The sequence below is a fragment of the Gracilinanus agilis genome, chromosome 5 (assembly GCF_016433145.1).
Source record: "Gracilinanus agilis isolate LMUSP501 chromosome 5, AgileGrace, whole genome shotgun sequence".
In the NCBI taxonomy this organism is placed as follows: domain Eukaryota; kingdom Metazoa; phylum Chordata; class Mammalia; order Didelphimorphia; family Didelphidae; genus Gracilinanus; species Gracilinanus agilis.
In genome coordinates this window covers 197,464,309-197,485,898 of record NC_058134.1, presented here as the reverse complement: position 1 = coordinate 197,485,898, position 21,590 = coordinate 197,464,309, and the positions used below count along the sequence as shown (strand labels likewise).

The 21,590-nt window shown below is 47.9% G+C and overlaps 2 protein-coding genes across 2 annotated transcripts; both read right to left on the bottom strand.

Annotated features, from left to right (window-relative positions):
- Positions 1-3,622: 3,622 nt before the first annotated feature.
- ENO2 (enolase 2) lies at positions 3,623-12,918 on the bottom strand. Its single transcript, XM_044678010.1, has 12 exons — positions 12,878-12,918; positions 11,513-11,609; positions 10,932-11,027; positions 10,687-10,745; positions 10,265-10,334; positions 7,757-7,890; positions 7,310-7,532; positions 6,374-6,571; positions 5,509-5,710; positions 5,131-5,239; positions 4,676-4,734; positions 3,623-3,920 (listed from the first exon to the last, which is right to left on the bottom strand). The coding sequence occupies exons 2-12, from the start codon at positions 11,595-11,597 to the stop codon at positions 3,851-3,853; spliced, it is 1,305 nt and encodes a 434-aa protein (XP_044533945.1). The 5' UTR covers positions 11,598-11,609; positions 12,878-12,918; the 3' UTR covers positions 3,623-3,850.
- Positions 12,874-21,194, bottom strand: LRRC23 (leucine rich repeat containing 23). Its single transcript, XM_044679080.1, has 6 exons — positions 21,075-21,194; positions 20,854-20,966; positions 19,035-19,288; positions 17,863-17,993; positions 16,247-16,383; positions 12,874-12,991 (listed from the first exon to the last, which is right to left on the bottom strand). Exons 1-6 carry the CDS (start codon positions 21,192-21,194, stop codon positions 12,874-12,876), a joined length of 873 nt encoding a protein of 290 aa, XP_044535015.1.
- Between the last annotated feature and the right edge of the window lie 396 nt (positions 21,195-21,590).

The window sequence follows — 21,590 nt, the reverse complement described above, 5'->3', positions numbered from 1 at the left end:
GAGGAGTTTGGGGGTCTCTGAGTAAGAGATGAGAAACAGAGTTTGGAGGGTGAGGAGGTGGGGAGAAGTTTGGGGGGACACAGCAGAGTGGGAGAGAGGGCTGTGAGATAAATTTGGGGGGTGATAGGGAAATGTGTGGAGAGATGGAGGAGGAACGTTGGGAGAATGAAGGAAGGGTGTCAGAGAGAAAATGAGGGGAAGATGGGGCCAGATGAGAATCCTGGGGCGAGGTTAGAGGAAATAGACAAGGGAAGAATAATAGAAATATGGGGATGCTAGAGGGGTCTAGGAGAGGAGATGAGACAATCTGGGCAGAGATGGAAATATAAAAATGAGGAAGGAACATTGATAAAGGAGGCAATTTATGACAAGGAGACTCGGGAGTTGGGGGAGACAGAAAAATAGGGAAATAGGAAGCTATTGGGGACACTTGGGGGAAAGATGAGGTCCCTGGGGAAAGGTAGACATGGGAGGGTGGAAAGGTGGCTAGCAGGGTTGGCCAGCCTCTCTTTTATCCTCTCCCTTTTCTCTGGCCTGTCTTCCTCTGACCACAGCAAAGGTCATTCAGGCCACCAGGAAGGACAGAAATGGTGGGGGGTGGGGAGGGAAAGTGGAAGGAGGTAAGCTTCACTTTGAACCAAACTCTCAAACCCATTTTTATGCCCCAGAAATGTCTCTGGCACCCTCCCCAGCCACTCTTCTGCCCCTCCCCTTTATTAGTCCTGGAAATATTCCCCTTTGGTCCCCCCAACACTCAACCCCTCCTGACTCCCTCCTTCTCTGCTTCTCTGCCAGGCTGTTTGTCTCAACTGCCCTCTCCATGCCCAGGACCCGGTCTTCCTGACCCTCGCTCCCTCCCTGCAGCCACCTTCTTCAGGTTCTCTTCCCAATCCCACACCCAGCTGTCCCATCTCCCAGTACAAAGGACCTAGAAACACTGGGTGATTTTTTGGCTGCAGAGCCTGAGAAGGCCAGAGGGAAGTGGAGGGAAGGAGGAGGAGGTGGATGGGAAACGAGAAGAGCTGGACCTGGAGTTTCTGGATTTGGAGTCCTCTCCTCCCCGGATTACTTGGGAGGAAAATCGATGGGACCAGGCCCAGGCAGAGGCAAAAAGTCAGCTCTCGGCCATCGGGCCGGCTCTGTCTGTCCCGGCGGGGAAGACGGGGCACCTGGGGCGCCCCCCAAGCCTCTCTGTTTTCCACTTTCTCCAAGCTTGGCCAGGGGGCGAGCACGGAAGAGGGAGATGGGGCCAGGCTGCTTTCCCAACTCCTGGGAAACAGCCCCGAATCTCTGCTCCTGAGTCATTCCCTCACCCTCACAGATTTTCCTCTCCCCAATCTCCTTTCGCTCCTCCTTGAATCTTCCTCTCCTGGGGGATCTGCTCATTCTCCCTCTCCCCTATTCCTCTTCGGTCCTCTGCCCTTGGACAGTCCTTACTTCCTGCCTTCCTGAGGGAAGAGCTCCTCCCCCTCGGACACCCAGCCTCCCTCCATCCCTACCATATTCTGCATTTCTCTGCCTCTCTCTGCGCTGGCCTTTTTCTAGCCCACTTTAGGTCTAAGCTTGAGCCTCCTTTCCTCCGCTGACCGGGCTGGTCCGGGAAGGGCTGGACGATGGCCACCCCCGGGCTAAGAAGGAGAAAGGAAGGCATTTGGGGGGTGGGCGTGTGGGGAGGGGGTGGGGCACGATAGAGACCCATGCCGGATCCCAGCCGCGGAGGGGAAATGGAGGGTTTCTCCCTCTCCTGCCCCAATCCAGCTGCGCGAGCCCTGCCCCCCCCCACCCCCCATCCTCCAGCCCGTGGTCACCAGGCAACCGCACAAAGGGAAAGTGGAGAGAGGGGCCTGAGAGGCCCGGCAGAGCAGAGCGAGTAACCCAATCCTCCCTTATACCTGGGAGAGAGTGGGAACAGACAGGCCTGCCGGGAGGCCCGGCCGGCCACCGGGGCAGCAGTCCGAGGGGCAGAGAGACGGAAAGAGGAGTGGCCAGTAGGGAAAGAACCAAGATGGGAAGAGGGAATGAATGAGTCACAGGAAGGGGCAGACATTGAAGATGCGAGGAGAGAGAAGGAGAGGAAGCCAAAGACACAGAAAGACCAAGAAACACAGAAAAGACAGCCCGGCGCCCAATAGGTGGGGGGTAGGTGTATGGGCAGGCTGAGCAAGGAGGGGGAGGGAAGAGGCCATCTCAGGCTAGAAAAGGAGAGAAGAATGGGGGAGACCTGCGTCGTCGCTACCATCCCACAGAATTCCCTAGAGCCCTCTAGGCCTCACTCCCTGGAGCTCGCGTTCCGTGAGCCCTGTCTCCCTCTAGCGGTCACCAGGGCAGCCCTGGGTGGGGAGGTGCCCGGGACCCTCATCAGGCCTAAAAGGTCTCTGGGACAGCCTTGCCTGGAGTGTTCCCTAGGAAATGGGGGAGGAAAACTGCAAGTGGTCAGCGGGCACGTTCTATTCCTCCGAGGGAAATCCATCCGTCCAGTGTGCCTCCTCTGTCTATTCTGACTCAGGTTCAGACATCCCAGTCCCACGCCCCGCCCCCCATCCCCCACCCCGCTCCCGCAAGCCCCAGCGAGTGGCATTGCTGCGGTCCTCCATGCTTGTTCTCAGGGCCGGCTGCAGTCCTGGGCTCGGACGGAGCCCAGGGCAGGCCCAAGTCTCTCGCTCTGAAGTAGGTATATGGTTGAGAAGGGAGAGGCATTCAGGATCCCAGCTTGGCCAGGCTCCTCGGGTCTCTCTTCTCCTCTCACACACTCACACTGGCACACACACACTTGGCCCCAACGTCTCTAATCGGGGCTTCTCTCATCTTTGGGCTCTGTCGTCCCGGCCCGCTCCCTCCGTGCGTGACAGTGGGATATACAGACTTCTCAGACACGCCGTGGGCTGTGATTCAGACTTTAATGGCAGTGGTCATTGTGGGGAGCGTGGAGATGGCGGGGACTCAGGAGGTGGCAATCCACGGGGGAGAGAGGCACGGCTCTGCTATAGCTGGGGAGTCTAGGGAGGAAGCTGGGGGTCTAGGGCTGGGGAGGGATCTTCAGGGGAAAGGCTTCAGCTGGGGTGGGGAGTCCCCACACACAAAGGAGGTAAAGCGTAGGACATTTCCTCTTACCCTTCCCACTCCTGCTATACCTCCTTACCCACGATCACTATGGCACAAAGCCGAATGAGACATGGAAAAATAGCCCCCTGCGACAAGACATGCTCAGTCCCTAGGGTCCCAAGGAAATAATAAATACATTAATAAATTAAATAAATAACGAAATCATACACAAATAGCTTCAAACCAGGCCCTGCCCCGTGTGCCAACATAAGCGACATGCCAGACACGCACAACACACACCCGGCATACACCACAGAGAATGCGCATGTAAACGCTTCAGTTCGTGGAGCACAGGCAGAGCGGGGAGCAGACGGACCCCAGACAGAGCCACACAAGCGGGGGGTCACGGGCAACTCCTCCCCCAGCCCCTCTCCAAGCATCTCATAGGAGGTACCCTAACTCCGCCGCGGACCCTGATACCCAGCCCGAGGCCCGGGCAGAGGCCGAGCCTCTTTTGCAATTCTCATTCCCCTCTCCAACTCTGAGAAAGGAGAGAAAGTAAGAGGAGAAAGGGGTAGGGAGCTGCGAGCAGTATGACTCTAGGAAGGAGACCGTCCGGGAGAACCGGGCGCAGGGAGCGGAAAGAGAAGGGCCGGGGAAGCTGGGGAAAGAGGGAGGAAGGGGAAGAGGGCTTCGAGGGAGGATCAGAACACATTCCGGGGGGCTTGGGGCTCCAGGGCACAGCTTGGGGAAGTGAGAGGTCACAGTTCACAGAGTTGGAGGGGGGGAGGCACAGGAGAGAAAGTGGTCACAGCACGCTGGGGTTGCGGAAATTGTGCCCAGCAAATCGAGCTTCATCTCCCAGCTCTTCCTCGATCCTGAAACAGATGGGGTAAGGAAGGAGCAGAGCAGATCAGGAGGGCGAGAGGAGGAGCCGGCACCCACCCTCTGAGGAATCTCACTCTTCATCCATAGTTCACCCCAACTTTTTTTTAGAAGGGGGAAAATCAATGCTTTGAAGATATCACGAATGATATGGAGACTCAAGAAAGAAAATTGGGTAACTACTGTTACGTATTCCTAGTTTGTCGTTTTATAAACATTTTTATGAGCATGATTCACTCTGATATCAGAAGTTTTCTTTGTAAAAATAAGAAAGGGAAACAGGCATCTGTCCTTTCGAATGGCTTTTACAGCAAAACATATCTAAAGTTGAATTTTTTTTAAAAAGTTAAACACTTACCTTCTGTCTTGGAATCAATACTGTGTATTGGTTCCAAGGCAGAAAAGCAGTGAGGGTTAGGCCATAGGGGGTAAGTGACTTGCCCAGGGTCACATAGCTGGGAAGTGTCTGAGGCCAGATTTGAACCTAGGACCTCCCATCTCTAGGCCTGACTCTCAATTCACTGAGCTACCCAGCTGCCCCCTCTACAGCTGCATTCTGACTGAAAAGTTCAGACAATAGAAGAGCTCACCTTATTCATTTCTAGAAAGCATTTGTCAACCCCTTCCAGCTTATCCTCATGGTTTTGGCTCCAGGAAGAATATCTCTGGGATGTGAACTATCCTCCCTAACCCAGAATTCCTCCATTCCTGGGGCCCAGAGCACCACCCTTCCTCAAATTTTCCTTACCTCATGAGCTGGTTGTACTTGGCCAGCCGTTCAGAACGGCATGGAGCCCCTGTCTTGATCTGAAGAAAAAAAAAAAACCAACCAACCAACCAGAGAAAGATTCCATCATTATTTTAGAGGCCCTCACTATATTGCTTTAAACTCCCCCATGGCTTTAAACTCCTAGAGAAGATGCCCTGCTCAGGACCCACCCCCTAGGACCTCCTCTGTTCTTTTGTGCCAGTCCTCCTCTAATGTGGCACTTCCGGGTCAGTCTCGTGCCCACCCAACCTGTTCCCACTTCTCCCAACCAGCTTCCTTTGTGTCCTTTGAGGCCTTGCTCAAAGATCATCTCATCCATGAGGCCTTCCCAGAACTCCAGCCCCAATCGATCAAAAACATTTTTCTTTTTCTAGCTCCTCCAGTATTCTCACTGACCCAACAGCTATTTAGGAAAATTTCTGGAAGTTGCTCACCTGGCCTGTGCATAATCCCACGACCAGGTCAGCGATGAAGGTGTCTTCTGTCTCGCCAGATCGATGACTCACCATGACCCCCCAGCCATTCTCCTGGGCCAGCTTACACCTGCCACCCACACATCTGGCACTGACCCCCAGGATCTGTACCCCCTCCCCCCAGCACCGTGGGTACTGACTCCCTTTTCTCCCCACAAGCACTTGCCCTTCCCCCTTCAACTTGTTGGGAGAAAATCTGGAGAGAGGAGGGACTTCATGGGGCAGAACTGAGAGGTCCCTCTGGAATGGGTGGGGGGTCCCGAGAGACCTGTAGGGCTTGAAGCATAGGAATAGGGCCCTGAGGTTCATGGTCTGGGATGGGCCAGGGGGCTCACTCACGCTTGGATGGCTTCCGTGACCGATCCGATCTGATTGACCTTGAGCAACAAGCAATTGCAGGCTTTCTCTTCCACAGCTCGTTCGATTCGCTTTGGGTTAGTCACCGTCAGGTCGTCACCCACGATCTGGATGCCCACATTAGCTGTAAACTTGGACCAAGCGGCCCAGTCATCCTGATCAAATGGATCCTCGATGGAGACCACTAAAGGGCAAAGAATCCAAAGGATGGATCAGTCAGTGTCCCTGGCCTTAAGCCCTGCCAAGATCCCACTCCCAGCTCTCCCAACAAGTCACAAACCTTCTGATCTGGAAGAGGCCCCTCAAGTCATCTTATTTAACCTTCTCCACTCCACATAGGCCTGCCTTTCATTCACTCTTTCCTCATTCCAAAGAAGACTCCAGAGCTTCCTTCAGCCACCCATCCTGGCATCTCCTGTCTTGTCTCTAAGACCTTCTTTGTAGCTAACCTGCATCCCTTCTCCTTGGGGCTACTCAAGTCTTTCTCCTGCTCTGTCTCAGACCACCTCTCCCTATTCCTGGAATAAGACCCTTCTTGGGTTCAGAGGTTGTGATAGGATCCCCCTTCATCCTTCCATTTTCTGGTCCAGATGATTCCAGATCTCTTCACTTCCCTCTCTGGCTCTTCTGTGACTACACATTCCACTACCCACGGCCCCTTGTGCTCACGTGGCTCATCACACCTGCCCTCTACAAGCAATATCTTCATTGTACAGATGGCATCTTCCAGTTACATACCATGTTTCTGTACATCACTATTATGTCTGTATAGACAAAGCCACCCCCTTCTTACGTGACTATAGCCGTCCCACTTCCTTGTCCCCCATGCCCTCCCCTGGGCAAGCACCTGGGTAGTCTCTGACGAAGCCTTGGTAGAGGGCCCCCAACTGGTCCCCAGAAATGTATCGAGTAGGATCAGGAGGGGACTTGAAGTCGAGGTCGTATTTGCCATCACGGTAAAACTCAGAGGCAGCAACATCCATACCAATGACGATCTTTTCTGTGTAGCCAGCCTTGTCAATGGCTTCCTTCACCAGCTCTAGGGCTGAGGGGGGCATGCAGAGGTGATAGAGAGTCAAAGATGGTAGACAGAGAGCAGATGGGAAGGGAGTTGTTGGGGAAGGGAAGAGAAAAAGGCCTGTATTGGGACATTTTTCACACCCAGAGCTTCTGATGGCTCTCATAAAGTCTCAGGTCAGGAATTTGGGTTAAATTAGGAAAGGCATCTAGGAGATTAACAATGCTGGTGGACCTGGCATGGTGAGAGATTGGGGAGGCACAGAATTACAGAATGAGGTGGTACTTCTGGACTAGAGATCTCAAAATCTTATGACTTTTATGAAACAAAGTCACTACAGTTGAGTGAACTTCATCAACCTAATATATCCTATGAACTAGTGAATCTATTCGATCTTACTGGTACCCTCCCCTAACTCCCAGGAGTCCTGTAGGAACTAGGAATCTTACAGATACTGAAGGATCTGGGTGAGTGCATAAAATTATGTTCTTCTATAATTGGGAATGAATTTAAAGAATTTCCAAGAATCAGGTGAAAATTCAGTATATTTCAAGGGAATCGAGGCTGCTGTGAATTTCAGGAAACAAAAGGGGGGGTGCTTCCCTCGTGATCCGGTAGGATGAGTGGCATATTTTGACAGATAATGTGAGTGGATCTCTTTCATGGGGATAATATAGGTAAATCTCCAGAGATTGTACGGGCTGATATCTAGAAATCTGGCAGGGACAGAAGACAAGATCATGAGAATGGCTCTACCAGCCTCACCTTCACTATTCTCCAGGATATTGGGAGCAAAGCCACCTTCATCCCCAACATTGGTAGCATCCTTGCCATACTTGTCCTTGATGACACCCTTGAGGGTATGGTAGACCTCTGCCCCAAGCCTCATGGCATCCCGGAAGCTTTCCGCTCCCACGGGAAGAATCATGAACTCCTGCATGGCTAGCTTATTTCCTGCATGAGAGCCACCATTGATCACATTGAAAGCCTGGGAAGTAAAGAGAAGAAGGGAGAGTCAAAGGATCCCACCCCTAGATTCCCTGATCCTCCTCCATCTATTCCTCCTCCTGCCTGACCCCTCCTGCTCAGCTCTCATTATTTGCCTTGCTTCAATCACTCCCTGAAGTACCACTCTTTCATTGCTCCCCTCCCCAAAGGAAGCTGTCCTTTACTGCCTCTATTTCTCCTCGTTTCCTGGAAGGTACAACTCACAGGTACGGGTAGGATGAGATCCGAATTCCCAGCCAGTTGGGCAATGTGGCGATAGAGAGGCAATTCTCGTTCTGCTGCCCCAGCTTTGCATATGGCCAGAGACACACCTAGGATGGCATTGGCCCCAAACTTGGCTGTAAGATTTAGGAGACACAGTACTCAGGACAAAGGCACAGAAGGTATGTACCTTTCTCTTTCTTGCTTTCACACTTCCTCACCCTTTTGGATTTTTTTTTTAATATGAAACATTTTAGGATAAACAGCAGTAAACATCAATACAAACTTGCTTGGTTAACTATTTACATCAAGATTAATCATGCTCAACAAAGAAATTATGACACTTTTTTCCCCTAATTCCTCCAAAATTACCTTCAGGATATTTCATTTATTTCTTTTCAATCACTTTTCCTTATATGATAAGAATTAGTGTACTGCTTCTTTTTTTTTCACACCCTGCTTCCCCACCCCCAAGGGAATATAAAGAGTTCTCAGGTCCTCAGGCAGAAATCATCCCACTCTTGATTGAAAGAACTTTAATCTACATGAATGTAAGCGAATGCTAATGTGCCATAATAAATATAAAAGAGATGGTTTCAAAGAACCCTTAGGAGATTTGTATGAACTGATGCAGAGTGAAGTGAGCAGAACCAAGAGAAGAATTTATACAATAACAACAGCATTGTAAAAACAAATAACTTTGAAAGCCTGAAGAACTTTGATCAATGCAATGACCAATCACAGTTCCAGGGGACAGATGATGAGCATATTACTTGATCCAGAGAGATGCCTAAAGAGACATATTATTTTGGGAATGGCCAATATGAAAATTTGTTTTGCCTGACTGCATATTTGTTCAAAGAGTTTGTTTTTGTTTTTGTTTTGTTTTGTTCTCAATGAGGAGGGGAAGAGGTGAAAGGGAAAAAAAATAAATGCTTGTTAATTTTTTAAAATTAAAAAGAATAAAGAGCCTTAGTCTATTGGAGGGGGAGGAGATGTGGAGAAAGAGTTAAGGTTAAAATAATAATATAATTAAAAAGTAAAAGTTTCCCTCATTTTTAGACATTTGGAAGAAGACTCTACTTTCTCTCCTATTATTATTACTATTAGCTGCTTTATCTATATGGTCCATAACACTTTACAAAGCATTTGGTAGCCATTTCTTAACTCAATCCTCATAACAGTCCAGTGATATAAATAATGTTGAAGCAGATAGACTCAGACATTTTGTACTGTGTTTAGTGATCAGACATACTATAAACACTATTTTATAAGAAAAAAATTATAAAAAATATTCAAATAGTGGTTGCCCAACAAAATCTCTTCTCCATCAACAGATGTCCCACCTTAGCTGCTCTTACATGCCCATGAAAATTCTCATGGAAAGCTAGTTTATAGATTTAATAGCCTACTTAATTTCTATTTATGCCTTGTGTATTACTTAAATTTAGCTATAAATGTGAAACCCTAGGGGCAGGTAGGTGGTACAGTGGTTAGAGAGCCTAGGCCTGGAGTCAGGAGGACCTGGATTCAAATCTGACCTCACATACTTGCTAGCTGTATGACCCCAGACAAGTCACTTAACTCATTTGCCTAGCCCTAGCCCTTCTGTCTTAGAGTTGTTACTAAGACAGAAAGTAAGGGTTTTAAAAAAAGAAAAAGAAACCCTATGCCAGTATATGTAGCAGACAGAGAACTGACCTTGGGATCAGGAAGATCTGGGTATAAGTTCTGCCTCAGAAACATATTGGCCTGTGTGACTCAGCCAAGTCACTTACTTCTTAGTGCTCTGGGAAACTCTCTAAGCCTTGACATTTCAGAGAAGGTGCTAAACTGCAGTGGCAATTAGTTCCTCAGAGGAAACTTCTTCACCAATAATTCAATCCTTATCCCTGTCCCCTTTTTACAGACAGGGAAACTCAGAGGCAACTAGGTGACCTAATAAAGTGCTAGACTGGAAGACAGAGACCTGAATGCAAATCCTATCTCAGATATTAGCTAAGCAACCCCTGGCAGATAACTCAACTTCTTTGTCATCTGCAAAATAAGGGGGTTGAACTTGAGAGTTGCTAAGGTTCCATTCAGCTCTAAATTAGGATCCTATGACCCAGAGATAATAGCTTTTTCAAGGTCAACCAAGTAAGGGTTAGATTGAAGGCTGCTGATTCCAAAGCTATAGCTTTCCAGAACACTGCAGCTCAGCTCCCTTGGTGCCATGTCCAGTCCTCCCATACTATACTCCTTTCTCCTGGGACTCTTGGAAAGTTCTTTTTTGTCTACCTCATCAGTATAACTGAGCACAGAGGCTCCCATGTAACTAGCAGATCTGATGTATCACTAGATTAAAAGGCCCAAAAGATTACTGGATTAACAGAAAAAGGGTGAAAGGGAAGGATGCTGAAGGGAGAAGGTTAGTGAGGAAGGCAAGGACTTTGGCTCATTTCCATGTAATGAAGCTCTTTCACCTCTGCCCCTGCACTGTTACCTCCCTGCCCAGGACCCCCGTCTTACATTTGTTCTCAGTCCCATCCAGCTCTAACATCAGGTTGTCCAGCTTCTCCTGCTCTACCACAGAAAGGCCCTATGGAGAGACGGTCATTATTATCCCTAGGGCTGAGACAGGACCAGGAGAGGAAAAATAGGCTTCCCCCTCGCCCCCCACCACTGATCAAATCCTTGCTCATCATACCCTGATTACCCCACTCCATTTGGTAGCAATTTGTCATAGAGACTAAGTGGGGGGAGCAATCTGGGCATCCTCTGATGGGATTACTGAGCCCCAAACTAAATTTCAGCAGGGATTCTTCCCCAGGTCCTATATCTAAACAGAGTGCCCATGAAACAGAATGGTGCCTTCTCTCTGAAGCTAATGAAAGCCTACGACACATCCCTTCTCCCCCCCCCCCCCCCCCCAAGAAAGAGAAAAGCCTCACAGAAGTGATCAGGGCAGGAGCGATGGTATTATTGATGTGATCCACAGCTTTCTGTACACCTGAGAAGAGGGAAGGAAGCCAAGACTAAGATTAAAGAATCAGCAGAAAGAAAGGGGATTCCAGAGAAAGGAAAGAACAAGGGCATGGGAAAGGGGGGGGGAGGAAAAGAGATGCTAAAAGGAGAAACCCTGAAAATGAAACAACTAGTGAGAACATAAAGGAAGAAATAGATAAGGGGACCCCACCTTTGCCCAAGTAACGAAGTTTGTCCCCATCCCTCAGCTCCAGTGCCTCATAGATGCCAGTAGATGCCCCACTGGGCACTGCTGCCCGGAAAAGACCTGAGGAGAAGAAGAAGAGAGGGGGGAGTGAGAACATAGGAACTGGGAGTACAAGAGGATGCTACTTGGATAGGAATCTCCTTATCTTTTCATTGTCCCAACTCCCACCAGTATTTCTCCCGTCATGCCTAGAATCCCCACTCCACATAACAATTCAAAGATATGGAAACAGGGACACACAGATACACATTGCCCAGAAACATACTCACACAGTTCTTGACTTGGATGATCAGAAAAAAAAACTCAACCCATCCCTTTATAACCAGGAAAATGCCATCCACGCATGGACGCATCCCAGGACCCACGAGGGGTTCATCCTCCTCAAGTGTCCACCCCACCCAGCAGCTGTGGACTCCACATCAATTCCTTGGACTTGCCCCAACAGCTAGTTAATCCCGGTAGAGGTTGTAACTTAATGCTGGAGATGGACTGGGTTGGGACGGAAGACAGCTCCGGTAGGGAACTGAATCCTCCTCATTCATTACCTTTGGCTATGTAGAGATCCACTTCCACCGTAGGGTTACCGCGGGAATCCAGGATCTCCCGGGCATGGATGCGTTCAATTGACATGGTGGCTGGAGTCTACGGGTGGAGAAAAAGGGGAGGAGAGAAGTTAGATGCTGGAGGGGTGGGGCCAACGTGGGAGGGGCAGAGAGAGGACGAGCCTGGGAGGAGGTCACTGCAGTAAGCTAGGGAAAAATTGGCTGCAGTGGGGAGAGGGGAGAAATGGCAATGTCCTCATCCTGGGAGGTGGGGAGGAAAGTGGGAAGGTCATTGCATCCCCAAAAAGGGGCACGATCTTGGGGAAGAGGGGTCCCTCAGGAAGGGGAAAGAAGAGCCAGCTGCAGTGAAGAGAGGGGAAAGAAGTACATACCCTCAGGTTGGGGGTGGAAGGAAATAAGGTCACTGCATAAAGAAAAAAAGGATCGGGACTTTGGGAGTTGGACCCCTGCAATGAGCAAAAGGGTCGGAAATAGGGATCCTCTCCCCCCTCAACAGCACACTTCCCAGCCAGTTGGGATTTCTCCAAGGTATACCTAGACTGGGAGTGGCCACCAAGCCAGCATCTTCTCTGGTTGTTAAAAATGATGATGAGCCGAGGCCTCCCCTTCCCTGGTGATGCTATAGGCACCTTACTGGGACATTTATGACTCATCCCAAGGCTGTGAGAGCTCCCCATCCTTCCCTCCTTTCCTCAGTAGCAAATTACACTCCGAGCCTCCTACATATATATCTATCACTTCTCCTCTAAGACGAACATGAGGGAGAGGGGGAGGGGGCAGGAGAGACAGAAGAGGTCTAGAGGAATCAGATTCTAGTCTGGGCTGATGAGACAGTACCATCCATACATCCCCAGAAGACCCCTCCCGTTACATTTCCCTGCACAGTCAAGGTTGAGAAAAAAATGGGGAGAGATAAGGGGCAGCGGGAGGAAGTTGAATCAGGGAGGGTGAGAAAATGGGGGGAGGCATCCCCAAAATGTAGAGCCAAGAGGTTGTGTCAAGCTGGAAAGAAACAAAAATAGTCACATCAATGGAAATGAGGGTGTTGAGAGTTAAGTTAAAAAGGCAGAAACGTAAGCGATTATGGCATAGGTTAGGAAACAAGTCTAGGGGCGTTCGATCAGAGACAGCAATAAAACACAGGGGTAAGCAAGCAGACAGAAAATAGGGAGACGTGTATCAAAGGGCACAGAGACTCCATGGGGATGGGGATGGGAAAGGGCTGGGCTTCGGAAGGAAGATGATGGGCCAGATGCGCAGCCAGACTGCAAAGACGATGCAGGGATGGATGGCAGAAAGGGGACCAAGGGCCAAGGAGAGATGGCGAAAGGGGGGCCGGGGTCTCACCTTCCTGCGGCAGAACGGGTGGCAGCGCGGAGGGAGCGGGAGCCGGGAGCGGGGCGTGGGCCGCTGCAGATCCCGGGCGGGCAGGCTGCCGGCAGAGAGCGGACCCGATAGGGCCTGCAAGATGCATGTGACCCGGAGCCCCGATGAGTCAGAAGGCGCCCGCTGAGCCGCACGTAGGAGCGGAGCTCAGGTGGGGGAGTCGGGCGGGAGGACCAGGCTGAAGCGGAGGCACACGCACGCGCGCGCACTTACACACAGACCCTGTCAGTCCAGGGAAGGAGACAGGGGCACCCGACTCTGCTAACCCTGCCACCCACAGAGGACATAGATCTTAACTGAGACTGACACTCTGGAACGGAGACCGGGGAGTACCGTGATCTGCCCTGTGACGGTGACAAGCAGGCACAGCCAAGAGACTGGCAGACACCAACACAGTCCATAGGAAAACTCAGCGTTCCACGCCGACGCTGATGTACAAAAGTCACAGGGACGTCGGTGGCATGAATTTCTTTATTGGAAAAAGTAGTCATTCAGCTCACCCAGGTCCCACTCCCCAGCACGCTGCCCCCCAGCCCATTTGTTTTTCCTTGTCAGGACTCAGACCCTTATTTAAATCCTCCCCTTCTCCAAAATCCCAGATCTGGCTTCTCCTTTCAGGTTTGCCTCCATCCTGTTAAGCTATCTGACGGTTCCCTCCCCATCCCAGTTCTGCTGAGGAGAAGAAAAAAAGGAATTCCCTCTAGGGCAGCCTTCCCTCCTTTCTCTGCTTTCTTCATCACTCCTTTCATTGAGCCTGAGCTGTAGGAGCTTCCAGTTTCTGGGATTCAGGGAGAGAGAAACGACAGGATCCTCTTCCTCCAAAGATGGCCTCAGGACATGGTCTTTCCAGAGGAGAGAATAAAGTGATGGGGAGACCAGTATCCCAGTGGCATCTCAGAGGACATTATCATCCGTGTCCTGTGGAGAGAGGGCAGAAGTTAAGATTTTCCTCCCTAAGTCCAGCCATGTTTCTTTTCCTCTTCCTCTGCTTCTTCTCATCCCTATCTGAGCCCTTTCTTCTGTCTTCCTGTGTCTTTTCCCAGCTAATTTTCCACCTCTCCTTCCTCTCATCAATCTCTTCTTCAATCTTTGTTAGGACCCCTCTTTTCTCCTTCTCTCCACCCCCCTACCCTTGTCTTACTCCCTCCTTCCTCTGACATGGTTATTTTTAGGTTCAGATTTGTAGTACTGGCTTTTTCTCTCCTGCCTGTCTGCCTTCTTCACCAGGCCCAGCTGTGTTTCTTTCTGCTCCCCCTTGCTCTCATTCTCTCCCTCATCTTCTCTTTTGTACTTCTTGCTAGTCCTCCATATTTGTATAGGAATCCCCCCAAATTCATTTCCCTAATCTCCTTGGCTCCTCATTTTCATCTTTGATTCTATCTCCCAAAGAATCAGAATGAGATCATAGAATTAGAGGTGAAAAGAACATTAGGGATCACCTAGTCCATTCTCCTTCATTTTACAGAACCGGAGACCTAGAAAGGTTAAGGAAAATGCCTAAAGTCACAAGTAACAAAGCCAAGAGCCTCTGACTACAAATACAATGNATATGTATGCTTTTATATTTATATTTATTATATATTTGATATTTATATATAAATATAAATATGCTTTTCTATTTAAAGTCCTTTCCACCTGACTCTAACCTATCTTTCTAGCCTTTCCATTTCTCCTTTTCATTAATCCTATACTTCAGCTAAACTGACCTGCCTTTCACCTTATAGCACTCTGTTTGCTGCTTTTCTTCCTTTGTGTAGGCCTGGAATGCACTTCCTCCTCTCTTCCTTCTCACAGAATTCATAGTTTTGTTCAGCTCAAACGCTCTGTCTTATGTGAAGCCTTTCCTAATCCTCCCCACCCCTCCAGATGCTAGTGCTTCCCCTTAAAAAGGACCTTCTTTTGGGTGTTTACCTATATATGCTTTTATACACATCTAAGGATATCCACGTTGTCTTTGCAGGTAGAATGCAAGTTTCTTAAGGGCAGGGACTGGTTTGTTTTTGTCTTTGTGTTCCCAGTATCTAGTACAGTGTCTGACAGAGGAGATATTTAATAAATGCCTGTTGTTTGTCTGGGGAGGACAAAGAGTCATTTGTGGGCTCACCAGAAGGGAAAGTGCTGAATGATAGAGCCTGGACTTTATGTCCTGAATAGAAACTCCTCCAGACACTGGTTAGTGAAGATCTGCTGAGCTTGCTGCACTGGCTCCCACTTCTCTAGGACCCCTTCTCCCCTATTTCCTTCAGCCTAACTACCATAACCCCTTAAAAATTAAAGGATCAGGGGCAGCTGGGTAGCTCAGTGGATTGAGAGCCAGGCCTAGAGATGAGAGGTTCTAGGTTCAAATCCGGCCTCAGACACTTCCCAGCTGTGTGACCCTGGGCAAGTCACTTAACCCCCCATTGCCTACCCTTACCACTCTTCTGCCTTGGAGCCAATACACAGTATTAACTCCAAGATGTAAGGTAAGGGTTTAAAAAAATGTTAAAGGATCATAGAAGTTAAGATCTAAGAGAAGCAGAGGTGAAGTCCAGGGGAATCAAGGGGGTAAGGAAGCAGGAGATGATCAGAAAATTTGAGGCATAGGAGATAGGGCAGCAGGGTGGCTAAAGTCAATATAAGAAAGCAAGATAGGAAAGGAAGATAGAAAAAGGAATGGAGGAAGAAAGAAAGAAAAAAGAAAGAGGAAGAAAGGAGAAAAAAGAAAGAAATGAAGAGAGGGAGGAAGGAAAAGCAGGAAAAGAGAGAAGGAAGAAAGAAGGAAACAAGGGAGGAAGGAAGGATTTAATAAATGCCAATATGTGCTAGGTGCTGTACAGTGCTTTTCAGATATCTTATTTGATCCTTACAACAACCTGGTTTTGCATTTAGGGAAACCGAGGTAGACAAAATATTAAGTAATTTGTAAATTAAGTAATTTACCCAGAGTCACACATGTGTGTCTGAAGCCAGGTTTAAACAAGGTTCTGACTTCAGACCCAGTCCTTTGTTTATCCCCATGTGCTACCTAGCTGCTCTTAGAAGGAATTATCTCTGGGGGAGTGGAGGGGTGAAGGTGGGAATTAGAGCTAGAGAAGGATTTTTAAAATCCTAGGCTGGGAAGTTTTAGGAATAAAATTACATAAGGAAGGAGGAAGAAGGAAAGAAAGTGAAGCTTCTAAAGGTTAGCATTAGGTAGGAGAGAGACACAAAAGTGCCATCAGATTGGATGAAAGTGAAGGGTAGAATGATAATCAGGGAATGGATTCAAGTTGGGTAAGAATCAGGGTAAAAGTCAAAATCCAGATTTCCAGCATGGGGGAAGTGGCGATGGAAGGAGGGCAAATATACCGAAGATTGAGGTACTGCAGGGCCTTCATTTCACTAGAGAAGCCAGTCAGGACACTGATTTGGTTGTCCCGAAGATGCAATGTAGTGAGATGATCCAGGTTTTCAAGTCCTTCTATTTGCTTCAGCTGGTTCTGGGCCTAGAAAGAATGGTCAGACAGACAGATAGACAGGCCGATTAAAGAGGGACAAATTAAAGGAGATTGACAGGTGGAAAAATGCAGAGAAACAAGAAAAACTATACAGAAAGACAGGAGTTAAAAGAAGGAAAGGATGGGCAAATGAGAGGTAGCCAAGAGAAACTGGAATCCCCAAGAAAGCCAGAACCTCTTGGAGTTGAATCACTAAGTTCTGGTTCCTCTTTCTCCTCCAAATTCTCTTGCTTGGGGAATCCTATGCCCAGCAGTCCTGTGTTGCTGCCTAAGGGGGAGTCACCAGAATGCCCCTACTGTAAACCATACACATATTGTGGGGATAGAAAAAGACAATCTGGACAATAAAGTTCCCTCTCCAACTCTATAACCAAGGGTCACTGCCCTGATTGGACTAGGAAATTGAGATTGAGATTACTTCTTCTTTTTTAAACTCTTACCTTCTGTCTTTGAATTGATATTAAATATCGAATCCAAGGCAGAAGAATAATAAGGGGTTAAGTGACTCGTCTAGGTTCACACATCTAAGGTCAAATTGGAATCCAGTAGCTCCCATCTCCAGGCCTGGCTTTCAATCCACTGAGCCACCTAGCTGTCTCCAACCCCCAATTTATTCTTAATGCTGTATCATTTGGTTTCTAATATGACTCTGAAACATTACTTTTTAAATCTGAGTCTTCCCCTCATTATTTTGTCCTGACAGACAACGCACCCTTATATTCCTCGTCCCAGAGCATTGTCTCAAATTGGGATAATTAAGATTGAGAACATAAGATCTATCCTTTCTGGTAAACAAATCTGGCTCCAAATAACTAAGCATGTCCAGGGGCAGCATGATCATTACCTTGATTTCCTCCATTACAATGGAAATCAGTTTTACTTAGATTTAACTTGATTTCTCCATCTAGATCCCCAAGATATTGGAATCCTGCAATCAGACACATGATTTCCCCCACTACCATCATGAATGGATTCTTGAGGGGATTGGAAAATATTAGCCCACCTCCTCATCAAGTATCCCAAAATTAGAGATGTCTTGATGGCTGAATAATAAGCATTCAGAATTGTATTTAAATGATTCAAGGGTCTGATCACCAAGAGAGATCGTGGAGCATATTTGTTGGTTTATTGCTAGCCTAATTAATAAATTGATTTTTCTTACCCAGAACTCAAGTCTCTTGGAATTTTTTCTCATCATAATATCCTGGAAGCATGTCCCCCCTGAACTCTCTCAAGACCCGTGGTAGGGCTATACTGGGGGTGCTGCCCACACAAAATAGTCCTGACGGGGATTTGGATGGCCCTGCTTCAGCCTTGCCCTTCTCTCCTCTACGAGAACATGAATTATACAGTAAGACTCGGAGAGGATTCATGATTTCCCCAAGGGAACATGGTTGTCTTAGAACTTAGTCATCCTGACTTCCAGGTGCTCCCTACCACAACACACTCCCAAACCTTGAAGGTTACCAAGAAGAGATTCTTTAGCTTAGGGAGTTTGATTCCTTGTGTACTCTCCAGCTGGTTTCCTCGGAGCTCAAGCGTATGCAAGTTCCCCAGTTTTTGGGGGTCTAGGCCTGTCACTTTCTTGATGTTGTTCCCTGAGCAAGACAAAGGTCAAATGTCAGGATGCACTTGGAATGGCCGAGTAATACACAACATCTAACCCCAAATGCCACTTGACACAGAAAAGGAAGGAGTCTAGATAAGCATGCAACACATAATATGGTGAAATGGGAAAAGCCCTGGATTTTGAGCCACAAAACTTGGGGTAAATTCCTGCTGTGTGACTAGATAACTCACTTTTAATATCTCTAGGTCTCAGTTTCCCCATCTATAAAAGCGTAAAGCTACAATCTCTTGGGGCTCCATCTTTTCTGTTAAATAAAGGGTTTGGGGGCAGATAGGTGACTCGGTGGATAGAGAGCCAGGCCTAGAGATGGGAGATCTTGGATTCAAATCTAGCCTCAGACATTTCTTAGCTGTGTGACCCCGTGCAAGTCACTAAACTCTAGTTGCCTAGCACTTATTGCCCTTCTGCCTGAGCACCAATACTTAGTATTAATTCTAAGGCAGAAGATAAGAGTTTAAAAAATACAATAAAATGGGTGGGGGAAGCTGGGTGGCTCAATGGATTGAGAACCAGACCTAGAGATGGGAGGTCCTGGGTTCAAATTTGACCTCAGAAATTTCCTAGCTGTATGACCCTGGGCAAGTCACTTAAACCCTCATTGCCTAGTCCTTACTGCTCTCCTGCCTTGGAATCAATACAGTATTGATTATAAGATGGAAGGTAAGGGTTTAAAAAAATGAAACATAGAGGCGCAGCTGGGTGGCTCAATGGATTGAGAGCCAGGCCTAGAGATGGGAGGTCCTAGGTTCGAATCTGGCCTCAGACACTTTCCAGCTGTGTGACCCTGGACAAATCACTTGACCTCCATTGCCTAGCTCTCACCGCTCTTCTGCCTTGGAGCCAATACACAGTACTGTCTCCAAGATGTAAGGTAAGGGTTTAAAAAAATGAAATATAAAATATTTAAATTTTATTTAAAATAAAAATATAATTAAAAAGTTGGAAAAAGTCATCCTCGTGGTACTATAGTTTGCCAATACTACACTTCTACCACCCACCCAGAGAATACCTTTGAGATCCAGGCTGACTAATCTGGGATGCAGGATGCCCTCAGTGTCCATGATTTGGTTATAGGCAAAGCTGGCAATCTGCAAATAGGGCAACTCTGTCAATCGGGCACTCAGTAGCCGGTTGTTGTCGACCTTGAGCCAGAGTAGGTGAGTCAGGCCATTGAGGGGCGACAGGTCCACCAGCCGGTTGTCAGACAAATCCACATAACGCAGGTGGATGTAGGAGGTCAACAGAGAAATGTCACTCAGGTCCCTGGACAGTGGTGAAGGGAGAGAAGTCGGGGTTGGTGTTAGAATCAGGAGCAGAGCGTGGTGGCTGGAGTGGAGAAAAGAGTAATTGGAAGGCAAGGGAACTGGTTTGCAGTGGGAATGAATTAAAGAGGACAATTCAATTCTATGCAAAAAATAATATTTTTAAACACTATCATGCAAGGCAAGAGGCAGTCTAGACTAGTAGACAGAGAACAAGCCTGGTACCAGAAAGATCTGTGTTCAAGTCCTACTTCTGGCATCTACTCTGTGTCCCAGGGCAGATCACTTAACCTCTTAGTGTAATGAGTAACTCTCAAAGAAGTTGCCTAGAAGATGAAAATTGCATTAGAGGAGAAAGTTCTTTTCCAGAGTCTACATCTACCATTGAAATTATAGGTCCAGTCCATATCCCTGTGGGTATATTTGAGGCACAGTACTAAACAGTAATACATGCAAAAGCAAAAGAAATAGTCCCTCCTCTCAAATAATTTACATTCTCCTGGAATTATATAACTCCTAAAAAAAGTCCATTCAAGGTATTTTGAGGAGGAAGCAAACATTTTCAACTGGGAGCAATCAGAGAAGGCTTCCCTGAGGAAGTGCTATCTGAACCTTGAAAGGAGATGAAATTTCTCTGTGCCAGGGTGAAGAGGGAGTTTATTCAGGTATAAAGAAGCCTATGATGTAAAATTGAGTTTGAGGAACAAATAGTTGCCTGGTTTGGGTGGGGTAGAGCATTCCTGAAGGGGACTCATGTGAAATAAGGTTAGAAAAAGCCGGTGGTGAGAGGGCCTTAAATATCCAGGCAGAAGTCTGTATTACATCCTAAAGGTAATTACGGAAGAGAAAGTAGATTCCACAGGAGGGGAGAGATGCCTCAAAGGAGAGTAAAATGGGTCAGGGTGGGAAACTGCAATGAGAAGGTGGGTCTGATGTAGCAGGGAGTGCAGAGAGAATAAAGTGAGGGGATAGTGAGTGAGAGGAAGATGAGGATGAAGGCTGAATCAAGGAAAGGCAAAGCTAATAGAATGATAGAGGAGGCAGCAGATGCACTGAAAGAAGAAGGGATGTGATGGGGGAGTAGGGAGCAGGAGTCAGTATGAAGAATAGAGTTAAGAAGGAGCCAGGGAGCCCAGTGAAAAGAGAGCCAGGGCTAGAGATGGAAGGTCCTGGGTTCAAACCTAACCTGAGACACTTCCTAGCTGTGTGACCTTGGGCAAGTCCCTTAACCCCTATTGCCTAGCCCTTACGGCTTTTCTGCTTTTTAGAACCAGTGCAGTTTTGATTCTAAGACAGCAGGTAAGGATTTTAATAATAATAATAATAATACATTTAAAAAGAACAGAAAGTTAGGGAATGATCACAGATAGGAACTTCCTTCCTTGCTTAGAAACAGCTCTCTGACCAGTTCTATCATCCTCTTCCCACAGGATTAGAACAAGAGTGATATAACCCAAAGCCAGAGGAACTTGAGGCATTGGGGTAAGGGAAAGAATTTTGGGGTGACTTCAGCCCTTACAAGCCACATCTGCCTCCCTCTAAGAACCCTTTAGCACACACACTCACTTTTCCTTGGCCTCCAACTTCACATAAGCATGGGAGAGTCCATTGCCTGTCTTGCAGAGCAAAGAGAGACTTTCTTTCATTACCTCCTCTGTGATGGGATTGGGGAGCAACATCTGAAAGAGGACATAGGGCCGAATGTACTTGGCCTCACTCTCTAGGCAGTCCTGCACACCACCCTCCTGTCACTTCTCTTCGGGGTCCCTCCCTGCCTGTGCCCTCACCTCCTCAAGTTCTTCTCCTCCCTCCTTCTCCTCCCCTTCTGCCGTCTCTTTGTTATCTTTGTCCTCGTCGGTTTCATCCTGGTCCACATCATATTCATCCACGTCCTCATCATCAGACATCTTCCTTCCTGGAGATGAGACTTCTTAAGGTGAAGGTGGGTCAAATCTGGAAAGAGACAATAGTCCTGTGATTCCCTGGCTCCCTCCTTCCCTCCATGCTGCTATTTCATTCAGCTTCGGGACCAGAAGACTCTCTAGTGTAGAGGGGAATGGCTTGGGTTCAGTGAGATCTTTCCATGGCTCCTCCAGCTTAAAGAGACGGATGGGTGGGAGTGGTTGGGTGGGGGTAACCAGTGGGTGCCTGGGGCGGGGAGGGGTTGGCAGACCCCAGACCTCTTGTTTATTCCCATACCTTTTCCCTGTCATCAGAACAACCCCTTCAACTCCTCTTTTCTCGGCTAACGAGTTCTCTAAAACTCCTTAGTAATTCCCTTCAAAGACCCTTTTTCTTTTCAC